Source organism: Lytechinus variegatus, chromosome 10, assembly GCF_018143015.1.
Source record: "Lytechinus variegatus isolate NC3 chromosome 10, Lvar_3.0, whole genome shotgun sequence".
NCBI classification, from domain to species: domain Eukaryota; kingdom Metazoa; phylum Echinodermata; class Echinoidea; order Temnopleuroida; family Toxopneustidae; genus Lytechinus; species Lytechinus variegatus.
In genome coordinates this window covers 28,103,952-28,117,589 of record NC_054749.1, presented here as the reverse complement: position 1 = coordinate 28,117,589, position 13,638 = coordinate 28,103,952, and the positions used below count along the sequence as shown (strand labels likewise).

General features: G+C 38.7%; 1 protein-coding gene across 1 annotated transcript; it reads left to right on the top strand.

Annotated features, from left to right (window-relative positions):
• Positions 1-10,370: 10,370 nt before the first annotated feature.
• Positions 10,371-13,047, top strand: LOC121423332 (galanin receptor type 1-like). Its single transcript, XM_041618686.1, has one exon. It carries the CDS (start codon positions 11,269-11,271, stop codon positions 12,484-12,486), a length of 1,218 nt encoding a protein of 405 aa, XP_041474620.1. The 5' UTR covers positions 10,371-11,268; the 3' UTR covers positions 12,487-13,047.
• The last annotated feature ends 591 nt before the right edge of the window (positions 13,048-13,638 follow it).

Here is a 13,638-nt window from a genome sequence, read left to right as displayed (position 1 = left end):
TCCGAAAGACGTGACCAGAGCTCGAACCTCAAACCTCTGCATCACTTTATTTGTAACTTCCCCGGACAGCTGGGATTACAGGCCCCACTGTAGTCTTAAATGACCATTTTATTTGCAGCAATCATGTCAAACAGAACATGTTTCGGGATTAGCCCGCCTTGCATATATCGAGAATATTTGACGTTTTGATGGGAGGAGAAATGGACAGTATATGACAGATTGAGGGCGTCCCAAACACCTAAACTTCCCTCGAGAATATCAGACGTGGTGATTCCTCGAGGAATGATGGGGTAGATGACCCACAGAGAAAGGGTCACGAGGAAGGATACAGTGATTGACTGATAGGAAGAAAGAGGCAAGAGGAAAAGTGCATTGAAGAGGAGGAAATAAAGGGAGGCAGAGATAGAAAAAAAAGCGCAAAGAAAAAAAACCATAATACCAAACAACCAGGTTGTGTCCTGCAAAAACTTGTTTTTATAAATTTTGAGGAAAATCACTGTTGCTTGAACGTGCACTGACTGCGACCTGCGCATTGAATGAAACCTCCCACATCTATTGTTGAAAATAATTTGTGCTATACATTGTTTTCAGACCCACTTGTTGATTAAAGTTTCAATTAGAGTCTGTACCTGCAGACTGAGAGGCGGTCGATTGAGATGCATGGGTCAAGACAGTATAATCAATAGATAGATAGAACGTCGGATATTGAGTGTGTTTTAGTATATGTTACGGTCACTTATGGAATTTAACCTGGCCGTTGAAAAGAGCATGATCAACCATCATGTGCAGTCATGATAGATACCACCTTAGATTTATTACTTCCTATATATCTAACGTTTTGTACATTATACTGGGGTTCGGCAAGGTTGGCTTATAGCCCCAGTCTAGTTTATTATTTATTATGTTCTTAGAAAGGTTACGTACTTACGTACTGAATGACGACAGTAGTGTCATGGGAGGGGATACGCAAAACAGGAACAATTCTATCCAATTCTATTCTATTCAAAACTAACCAATAAGTTCAAAGAAGCCGCATGGTTACGGAGCATTCAAGATCTTCATGAAAAGCATCAAGTGCAAAGCCATTATCACAATAATGGAACGATTATCGGCAGAGTTTTAATAAAGGGAGGGAAACTTGAATTTCAAGTTTTCTTTTACACTGTTTTAAAACACAATCACGCATCTTAACATCTTAAAAAGGACTTGAACTCTTTAATCCTGCCGGCACTGATTTTTCAATTGCTGAATACAATAAGTTTCGTAACATGTAATAGAAGCACTGTCTGAAAACCTGTTTCTGAATTAATAAGCATGTAAGCTCAAACTAATGCCGTTTCCTTTTAATTGTCTGACAGAATGAGGCTATTTGAACCAACACGGCATGACTATCAATCATACAAATATGAGTTGATAGGTCCCTTGGTGGGAATCGTCATGGTCAATCAACATAATTGAAACATTTTCTCGTAATTAGCAATCGCGCTTGCACTTTAAAGATCATTGAAACTTCCGCGCTAAAGGCATAAGATGAACTATGCCTGTACTTTATCTTGAGCTCTGACTCTTCTTCTAAACCTTTGGATAGAAATGTAACACTGGCAATGAACTAGTCAGATGTGGTTTTAACGATGACATATAATCTCAATCGTTTAAACTTCCTTCTCACTGTTCCAAACTTAATCTGTTTGATGAACTGCAGTAATAAGCTTATATGTACGCTATGCCACTACTAAATTTGTTTTAGTGTGCTTTCAGTCTCAATTTTGTTTTCCAGCATATCATCAAGGCCATCAAGGGGTTTCGTATCTGAGAACCCATGAGATGTTCGAAGTAAACACGTATCGATATACGAGGGCGGCCAGTTATTTGGGTTTTTTTCCCCCACTATGCACTCCTGAAAAATAGGTTATGGCCCGATCAAGTTTTTAGTGCAATACCGTTGGCTAAAGCAATGGATCAAGAAAGAAAGAGGCCAGCGACAAAAATAAAGCGAGAGATGGCGGAAGAGAGAGAGATGGAGATAAGGAAGAACACTGTTGGAAAAAAAGTCCGACTCCTTTTTCTTCCTAAGTCAGAGAACTTCAATTTCCTGCATGCTATCGTCGAGAGGTTCCAAACATTAAATGATTTATACCATCCCACAATGTCACAAAGGCCCACCTATACTGTAATTTTACCAGCATTGTCATGTTGTTCGTTGACCAGCATTCGCATTGTGCCAAATAGATCATTTACCTCTTTATTTAGGTCGGAGGCTGTATGCGGAATATTGGAAGTATAATGATGATGATCGGCACGCTGATTGTTTATCAATCAATCTAAATAGGCAGTTAACCTTCTAGGTACTTGTCATGAAAACTAATAATGAACAAGATAGAAAAAACACGTAAATTCTAGGTTTCAATTCGACCTTATGGAATCTTCAATAGGTTCTCGAACAAGTGCCATGAAAAGTTCCAGATCCTGGAGCAGAGGCGAATCCATGACCCCCCCCCCCCCCCTCTTATTGGCTGAGCAAAAAAAGGGGGAAGAAAAAAAGAAACAAGAAAAAAAAAGGAGGAAAAAATGAAAATAAGTGGAAGGCGAGTGAATAAAATAAAATGAGAAGGAAGACTCGGTATATAAAAAAATAAAATCTTTCATGTCACGATATAAAATTTATTGTTTATTAAGATACGCAGCTTGTTCTTTATTTTAACACGTGCTAAAATTGTCCAGTTTCAGATCAGAATATCAACAATTTTCTGCTCGCGCTTCGCGCTCCAATTATATATGCAGGAAGATACAAATTTGCCCAGTTTTCATGATTTACAAAGCATGAATACAGTGTCCCGTTTTTAGTCAAAATCTCAATTTTTCCGGTCGCATCAATCGTTAATTATATACATGTCCTGTTCATGCTTACCAAAAGTGCTAAAAATTCCATTTCAAAACGTCAAAATAATTTTAGCTCGCGCTTCGCGCTCGCATTATTTAATTGTTTAAGTATGCATTGTCTTCATGGCTAACTACAAACATTCCTTAACAGGGCTCTTTTCGATCAGGCTAGAACGTACATGAAAATTTTTATTTCGTTACATACGCATCTTGTTCAGGATCATAAACATTACCCAGAAAAGGACAGAATGTTTAATTTTCAGGACAAAATACATAAAATTTCCAACAATTTTAGCTCGTGTTTCGCGCTCGCGCTATTTAATTAGGCTAATAAGATTATTTTGTATCTATGTTGTCTTAAAATTCGTTTTTCAACAATTCGACCCCCCCTGTGGAGAGGTCGGAAATATGTCATAAACATGTTTATAAAACTTTGCGGACAACGTCATGCGGATAAAAAAATAGAGTTTTATGATTTTCTCTTTTTTTTTGGTTTCTTAACCATGTTAACAGTTCTGACTGTATTTCAAAATATTCAGCTGTATGTCTGACTCTACATGCTGTGTGTTCCGTTAAGAAAAAGCAACAACAAATTTGGAATGTCAACAACCTGTCCAATACTTTTTTTAGAATTATCTTTACACTGTAGATATGAATGACTTCTGCATTTATTTCATTCTGTATATAATGCGTTTTAAATTGATCTAACTTGGTTTACAGCGGTCACATTTAGCAAAGCTCCACTCATCTACTTTGTGGATGAAAGTGGTTGATGTTGCGATGTTGAAATCAAAGGGAATTTTTTTATCATGATCAATGACATTAGTGAAAGCTTTGGCTTTCACCATTAAGTAAAATATCATTTCATTATGTATTTCCCAGGATACGCCCGGCAAGTTTTCTGATCAAGAAATGAATTTAACTCATTACGTCATAAAGCAATGGAAATATGGGGTGGAATACGTCTACAAACGTCATGTTCACGACAGTGCATTCCTTAATATGCTAATTAATCGTATTTCTGGAAATGTCAAAGAACTATGCCTGTTTTTGGAGAGAATTTATACATAATGACCTATCGTTCTTTATCGATCCATATATTACAAATGTTCGGTAGTCGATGAAATGTTAAGAGAAAAGGGCTGTGTCCCTTTTTCCTTCCTGCCCGTCCTCCCAAGCATTCTGTTCTAATGTCTTTTTTTCTCAAAAACATTCGTTACTTGATTCTTCATGTCTTAAATATCCTAGTCTGATTTGTAAAAAAAAAGCAATACAATTAGCCGAGCCTTGAATGATTCCATCTCAGTTTGTGACTTCTCCCCAAAAGGAATATCAATAGACAACTATGAGTAGAAACCTAGAAAGTCACATGTGGTATCACGTGTCTAATCATCTGATGAGTGCCCTCTCCCCTGTGGAAGTTTAGTTTCCTCCGGGATAGAAATTTGAATCGTTAACCTGAATACTCTTCCTTGCAACCATTATAAACGGAAATTCAAAAGGAAATAAAATAGTTTTATGTATTTTTTCAGCCAATGTTCAAAGCGCGTGTAAAGATGTGAGAGTCGGAACTTAATTATGAACCCAATCCTAGTTTTGTTATTCAATAAATACTTTTTCTCGTTTCAGGCCGATTGCTATTAGACGAGACTTGATTTTGTCAAGTCGACATGACCAGGATAATAAATTGTGCAGACAGATAACTTTTCCTTCATGACTAGTCAACATGATATTGAGGACGAAACGACAAGAATACAAGAGACATGATTTCATGAAGACAATTTCGTGGCAACGAAAAAAAAAAGAGGCAAGGTCTATTAATTTTCCCTCTAAAACTAACTTCGGCAAAAAAAAACACAAGAACACAGCCGTCTCCGTCAAACACCGCTACAGTCCCGAGACTGGCAGTGTTACCTTCAGTGTGAACGCAATAAATTACCCCAGGATAACCTCGCATTGCTATAACTCCGCAAGAAATTTTTATATCCGGACTTTTCGCTTTTACTTTACGGGGAAACTCTGTACAACGCACCAATTCCTTGAAAAATGCAATTCAAATCATAATGGAGAGCTTAGGCATTTGTCAAAAGTTGGTTGACCGGGACAACATCGCAATCTCATTACTCTGGATACAATATATTTGCAATTGTTCTTTCGAATGATCTGCTGTCCCAGTCCACAACTTTCGACAAAAGCCTGTCAGCTATCCATTGCGATTTTGATTGCATTTTCAAAGGAATCGGTCCGTTGTTGAGAGTTTCAACGTAGTAAATGCGAAAAAAATATACCTAGTACATGTAGTAACAGCCGCGGGACAGTCCCACAACTGTCCCGTAGGTCTGCCTTCAGTGTGAAGGCACACTGCTACAACACCTGGAGATACCAATCGGTATTTTTAACTTACCAATGTTTCCTCATTAGTGGGGTGTATAAAGTGAAATAGAAGACAGAAGCAACCGATGAATTTAAGTCAATTTCATTTTTTTAGTGAATTAATTTTGATGAAATTATAATATTTTACACTTCAAATAATAATGCAATTCTGACTGATTGCAAACAAATGTATGATAATGAAATGAATAAAACATTTTCATAAAGTTAAGATCGAGGATCAGGTGAGCGTAGATCTGTTTCTGGCACTGATCTGTTTATTGATCAATGGATTCCTGTCATATCGGGGTCAATCACAGGGTCACGAGCTTAGATGTATTAAAATCACCCGCTGGAGTGCGAATGGGTACATGAAATTCATCCTGGGACTGTGCCAGAAAAACTCTTCTACTATGAAGGCATTTGTAGCGGCTTTAGAGCGGTGTCGTGTCTCTGTCCCGCGACAGCACCGGGATAAATTTGAAAACCACTGTGAAGACGGTATAAGGATGACTTATCCTCTTCTGGGCTCCGTAACACAAAGGTTTGAGATGAATTGCAAGTATGAAAAATCCGTTCTGATTGGTCCCTGGTCAGTAGTTTAAACATAATGCGCATGTATCGTTGATACTGATCGGTCAATTCATTTAGCGAATGATCGCTAATATTTGTGTTACGGAGCCCTGGTCTCCACCAAATCAACTTGAACAGATTTGGAGACTTGTCTTCTTGTTCCCATCAGGTCTAAGTTCCAAAATGTAATGCAGGATCCTACTATGCTTGTCTCCTCTGCTTCTTAACTAATGTTCTTTTTTCTAAATGATTTCGTCAGGTAATGGGACAGCTATGACCGAAGTTATAAAACCAGGGATCAAATATCCTTAACCCGTTGGGGATGATGATGAAACTAAAAAGAAAAAAGTATCAACAACATGACAGATCTGAAATATGATGCGTGAATAATTCAAACTTTATAGGGTGCCCCTAGCTAACAGACGACATATAACGTAATATGAGTCCCATCCATGACTATCTTTTTTTCAAAATGTGTACTCCTGAATGTTGAACCTATATATGCTCTTTCATACAGACTGGTCCATTGGATCTGTTGAGGGATATCGCGCCGCAATGCAGAACGCATTTAAGAAAACAGTAAATGTATCGAAAGTGACTGTCAAGTCATAATGAACAGCAGGGATGACTTTGTTGAAAATTGGTGAGCTGGAACAGCAGTTTCGTTCTCAGTTTCGGAGCTGGAAAAAAGTGGCAAATATGACGTTTGTCCAGAGATCAGGCCGAAAATGTTGTTTGGATTCACCAATTTTCGACAAAGACTTATTTTGTCATGAAGGGCATTTGACAATACATTTCCTATTTTCTTGAAAGCGTTCTGCGTCACGGTGCGAAAACTTCTTATTGTCCATTGGACAGTGTGTGTGTTTTGTTGGTGTTCCTTTATCCTTACTTCTTGGATTTGGATAGGCTCCAATCCTTACTCTTTACGAAAGTCCGTCAGTTCATTTCGTCCCACCCGCTTCCACTCTTCCCCCTGTACATGTATTGCCACCCTGTCGCCCCTACGGTGCCGTCCAATCGGAATGACTGGATGACAGCAGTTCGCGTTAGGGGGAGTGATGTACATTCTCCTCTGGGGCCGTTGCAGAAAGAGTTGCAATCAATTGCAACTCTAAAAAATCATGCGCAACTTGATTTTCAACCGCGCGCATTTGGGAATTGCGATTGATTTTTTGACTTGCGTTTAATCGCAATTTTTTCTGCAACGGACCCCAGGACATCGAGTTGTCTTCTATTTACTCATTAGTCCAATCAACGTGTGGACGTGAAGGAAAATAGAATGAAGAAAAGGGTGGGAAACGGATGGGAGAGAAGTTGACAACCCAGGCAAAGAAAAGGTAATCCATCAAGAGGATGCTGATGCGTGTGTGTCTATGAGGGTGTGTGTGCAAAGTGCGTGCTTTTAAACTATGTAAGGCGTGTGTGGGTTCGGTATGTGTCGTGAGTGAGGGTCCGGGCATGGACCTATATGTCCATGGTCTGTGTGCAGGGGGCGTGTGAGGGTGTGTTGTAATCGAACATGTGTGTGAGAATACATGAGAAACAGAATAATGTGTTTCTGAATTTTTACAAATGTGTTTAAAAGTGATATGATAGCTTACGTCTGGACCGGCCTTTGTAGAATGCCTCAAATGCTGTATATATTATTTATGTAAAGAATATCCGCGGAATAATTGAAAGGAAGGCGAATGTGTGCGCGTTGGAGTATAATAACGTGTACCGATGTGTTCTCTAGTAATCATAAACGGGAGAATACTAAACCTGAAATTCAGAAATATTGATGGAGAAGGGATCATGAGGATTAAATAACGGAGTAGAATCTTTTAAAATGGGGTAACCAGACGTGAATAGGGAGATAGAAAAGAAGAAAAGGAAGGTGAGAGAGAAAGAGAGAGGGAAAAATGATGTCATTATCACGTGACGGCCCGAGGGAAGATACCAATACACCTAATTTTCTTCTGCACACAAGCATTAAATGGGCCGTTCCAAAATTGGACAGGCGCGAAACGCAAACAGACGATTTTAGGGCGAGCGCTCATTTCATGTGATCAATGATGAAAGCAAACCGTCATTGATCCCGCCAACCATCCACACTTTTATATGGGCCATTCTATTGCACATGTAGGGATAACCCAGAAAATCATACACTTTGTTAGCTTTTCGGCATAAGAAATCTATATTTCATATTTTGATAGGAAAGGATATGTTAATATTGAATCTTTTGAAATGTGGCAGTTTCTTAATCGGGATGGCAGTTAGGACAACCTTGTGAGTCAGATTCAGAAGTGTCATATGCCAAAATTGTATTGGTGAGATAGATAAAATGTTTTTATGCTTATCGTCAACCTCTCCACTTACAATCATGTAATGGAGGAGATGGTGACTTAAATTGGAGATATTACTTTTTGGGTGGAAACAGAGGGAACATGGATGAGTCAACGGTAGCGAGCGGATTTGCAAAAACGAGAAAGAGATGATCAGAGGACCGAAGAAAGAAAAGGGGTGGGAGGGGCCAAATGATTTACAGAATAAAGAGGTCTTTAGTCAGCAGTAAACAAAATCTTATCAATTGGCGAATATGTGGGAGGCTGTTTTATAAAGCTGTTCATGAGTTACACATGAGTTACACACTGCTTTCCGACCGATGGCCCCTTCTTGTCTTCATGCGCCATTTCGACTTATATTCCCATTAGCCCGTGTTTAAATCTCATCTTAGCTGTTAACGAGCATCTGAATGCAAAGTTTCCCAGTTGATAAAAGCTTTTGCAAGGCTTCTATAGAAGCTTATGGCATACCCCAACTTGGTATGGTATTCAACAAAGTTGAATACCAAGTTGGAGTATGAGAAAGAAACGATCACCAGCCGCGCGTACGGTTGTATGTAACTTACGAACAGCTTTATCATGTTTCTGCAACGTCCAAGATTTACTTAAATTGACAATGTATCTTAACCCAACAGTAAACCTTGTTTTATGTCGAAAGTGTTAAGTTGTCACTACTCAGGCATCTTGAACATGGAAATAAAAATTAAAATCACCATAATCGTTATCACCGTAACAGGTTGGGTATTTACCACCAGGTCTCAACATCCTGGTAATTCACAGGCCGAACACAAAGTATCACGTTTTGTAGGACGTTAAAGTTTTACCTTTCTAATGAGCTATATGCCTGTGGGAATCTGTTTATAAAATCTGTCATGACATCCACTATGCATTCAGTGTTCAGACACTTGCTCATTTATTTTTTAACGACTGTCTTCTTTCCCTTCTCCTTCTTCAGGTTCTGTATCTTGTTTCTCATCATGATCTTCTCCCTCAACTTTCCTTTCTCCTCTTCGTCTCTGCATCGGTCATCGCTGTTGGGATCTGCTCTTTTCTCCCTCTCTGCATCTATATTAATTTCCACTTTCTTTTCATTCTTATTTTGATTCTTATTTTGTTTGTCTACTTACTACTCGTCTATCTGTCTTTCTTTTTCTTTGACTTTCCTTCATTTTATTCTCCTCCTCTTTCTTCCTTTTTTCTTCTTTTTCGTCATTTACTTCTTTATATTTTCCTTTTTTAAATATTTTCTTTTCCTTCTGTATCATCACCCTCTTCATTATCATCATCTACTTCTGCTTCTCACTCTTTCAATCTCCTCCTCTTCACCTCTCATTTCCCCTTTCTTTGAAACATATTTTTAGTCATCCAAATGATTTATTTTCATGTAATTATTTTCCATAATTTTCTACATTATTACGTTAACAGAAGATCATTATAAACTCAGCATAGGTTACTTGTTAATGTTATACACGCACACATTAAGTAGAATTTGAAGCCAGCTTTAATCGCGAGATCTGCAATGTCAGTATCATGCTTTGGAAATCGTATATTTAATGCATTTTATTGTGTTTTCCTCCATGTGTTTCAAGAGAACGTTCCAGAACCCATCTGAAGCGGTCTTTAAAGAAGAATCCTACGTAGTAGGAATCACGGCTTGCACGTCGTGTACCGTGATAGGAACGAATGAATTGACGTAGTACAGATTTACGTATGCACGAAAGCATTGTTGGGAAAAATGAGATGAGAAAACCGGAAACCTTATTGATCCTTACTTTCTTTTCAAATGTACCTGAACGAAAATGATAACTTAAGCTGAGTGGAAATATTTCCCCTTAAGCTCGTTCAGAAACGCGATACATCCATTTAATAAGTATTCGAGGCTTTCTGTAAAGCGAGAGACGTACTATGGGAGATATCTTCACCTTTATATTCTCTTCGAGCCTCTTTGCTATTGTTGATAAGAAAAAGCGTATAGTTTCGTTGTATTCATCTAACTCCTTTATAAAGTTTTCACAATATGAAAGCTACACTACTTCTCTCGCTTACTTTCTTTTAATCCATTATTACATAAGTTTGAGCCCGTTAGAAAATAAAACGTGAAAACCTTTTGGACTATCATCTAGATTGATTTTTTTTCAAAGATTCGTTTAGTTTATTTTGAAAAAAAAATCGACTGACACTTACCTTTGTTATCGATTTTCTTTATTTTTCTACAGGATGGATAAACCCGGACTACTCTTTGCACCGACAGTTCCTTGGTGATTAGGAACACTTCTGAGATCACATGTCTTTCATTCTACTGCGTTGTCCTATCAGCGCGTTGGATCAGCTTCCCATGGCTTTCAGATCAACTCTCGGAAATTACCTCGGGGTAATGGCCATTACAACCTAGAAAGGAAATTAAAAAAAACGGAGGTGACGTTATGTATGATATTGCATTATTACATTCTGATTCATTGCACGTCATAAAGTACGGCTCAACACGTTGATATAAATTGTAGATCATCATCAGGAAAGTCTGGCCGGAAGTGGAAGTCTGGACTACTTCGCGCGTGTAACACTTTGTCACGTGTTGCTGTAGTACGTTCATATCTGAAGTAGATCTCAAAGGACTTTCAATGACCAAAAACGTGATCTCTTTATCTGATTTCTTCACTTTATTTAGCCATAACTCTTTATTATGCCAATGGGAGTAGAATGATGATTGCCAATTTTCATAAAATTCGTTACTGTGATTACTGAAGAGTGCTCATTAAAACAGCATGCCCTTCAAGCCCTTAAGATAGGATAGCGTGCGTATCACTTGGAAAATAAAGAATGTTGGTATGGTGCAAGTGTAATCATCTTGAGTATTTTTCAAACCTGGAATTGACCTTAGAGAAAGTACGCAAGAGAGGAGATGAGAAAGTAGGGCATCAGGTGGACTCAAGGGGATGTTTCTTCAAATTGCTATTATTCACGGTAACCTTGGACATTTGCACGAGATCAGACAACATCGCCTTCATTCACAGTGACGGAAACTAAATTATTTTGATAAGCCTCTGCGTTCGAACGTTATAAAAGAGACATGTATTGAGCAATTCCTCAAACAACGCACCACCTCTGGAGGGCAGTTTCGATGGATGCTATGGGAAACTTTTCTTCTGGTGTTAATAGTAATGCAAAGATGGTGTCAGAAAGCGAGTTTACAAGTGATAATTCCTTCGATTATAACTACACGATGCCTCCGTACCCGTCTCGCGACAACTTCAATATCATTTTCTCCGTGTTTGCTGGGTTTATCTGTTTTGTCGGGATCGTAGGAAACTCGTTAGTAATCGTTGTTACACGTAACCGATTAAAGGGCTTACACAAGACGATGAGCGTCTTCATACTTAACCTCGGCGTAGCAGATTTCTTATTTCTTGTATTTTGTGTGCCTATATCAGTCGTCATTTTCACATCGGAATCTTGGCATTTAGGGTTGATCATATGTAAGCTCTACGAGTTCCTGGTACACGCGTCAATGTTAGCAAGCATATTTACACTGGTAGCTATGTCCCTGGACAGGTTCTCAGCAGTGGTGTATCCGTTAAAGTTGATACAACATCGTTCCATTTCAAATGCAAAAATCATTGTCACGTCAATTTGGATTGTTTCATCCGCTTGTGCTGCTCCACATTTGGTTTACAATGAAGTCACAGACTACGGCGAAGGTATGCAACTCTGCCAGACCGTATGGCCGACCCTGGATGCCCGGAAAACATACCTTACATTTGTATTCTTAGTGGGCTATCTGTTACCGCTGTTCTTCGTGACGTGCGCTTACGTGATGATCCTGCATGCTCTTTGGAAGACTCTCCGCATCATGAAAGGGTCGCGCGAATCCAATATGGGCAAGTCTAAGCGAAAAGTAACGATAATGGTTTCTGTAGTTGTGCTTGTCTTTGGTTTGTGCTGGTTCCCCCATCACCTCATCTTCATGTGGCAGAGCTATGGCGACTTTCCTTACAACGAAGGAACGATCAAACTCAAAGCCGCTTCTCTGTGCCTTTCTTACATCAATTCGTGTCTCAACCCCATCATCTATTCCATCATGTCTGAAAACTTTCGCAAGGCCATGAAAAAAGCCCTGCAGAAGTGTGGCGTGGACTCAACAAACCCTCAAGGTAGTGGACAAGGCAGGGGAGCACCTATCATTAGACTAACACCAGTCACACAGCACAATCATCATTTCCAAGCTCACCACCACCAAGAATCCAACAGGCGATATTATCCTCACCGTAATCATCATCGTCATCGTCTCAGCGATTCGAATCGATTGCAGAATACGAGTACCAAACCGATAACATGGTAGAATGGTATAACGAAGAGACGTTCCAAGTCCGTCTTGTTATGTGTATATATATATATATATAAATATATATAAAGTGATTCAGACCACTTACAAAAAGTCTTGTTGCCCAGACGTCTGCGTCTTAATGTACTGCAAGTCCAAAATGCAAACGCACTTGATTTTCAATCAAACAGCATTTCTTTATCAATAAGGGACTTTAATGTTTTGAGTAATGGTCAAACGATATCATGGTACAGCGGACGGTATAATACATATCAAAATCTCGCATCCCCTTCCCCTCAACTTACTTAATACATGGGGGGAACCATACTTAATACATGGGGAAAAATATTGTTACTAAGTGATCATTGGATGGTTAATAGATAGGCCTAATAGTGGTAATAATTGGTTCCATGACATTTTGCTGCGGTGACAATTGCTCTGATGGCAAATGTGCACGTTGAGCAAAACATATAAACAAACGTCCAATTCTACACAAACCATTGTCCTCACACTGTTAAAAAAAACTGATTTTGCAGAAGATTGTGCAAAAAGCAATAACAGAATCATTCTGTAAATTCACAAAACAGGGATATTCTGCAATTTAACAGAACAGTTCTGTTTAAAAAGGGGAAAAGGGTGTAATATTAAAGGAAATTTATAAAACGCCATACACCAAATACCATTTTGCTGTAAGATTACGCAATCTGGTAAGATTACAGGTGTTCTCGAGACTCTGCTGCAGGAACTTCTTTTATTTTAAGGATAGATTTTCTAACAGTGCATATTTACATTTTTATGAATCGGAAACTATTACAATCCTAACTGTAAAACTTTGCCCTCTGAGATATCAAGACCGGAGCAAATGTCTCGTTTACCTAATAATATGGTATGGATTCATACAATCTTGGAGGTAGAAAGGATGCAGTGACAACGATATGCAAATAGATTCATATTTCTCAAGAAGTACAAAAGAATACATACACACGTGCACTGTAGCCTTTGGTGGTGACCTACGATGCCGCCAGTTTTAGGCGGAAAAATTGCAAAGTGATTAGTGTTGAAAATAGATAGCGGGGATATTTCCATTTTATTCCATCACAAATCATGGATATTAAAAACATGACGACATATACTGCATACATGTATCAAGGGCTTATTGTGTCAATCCTG

Coding starts and splice junctions, on each gene's coding strand:
- LOC121423332 (XM_041618686.1), top strand. CDS start 11,269: ATGGATGCTATGGGAAACTTTTCTTCTGGTGTTAATAGTAATGCAAAG.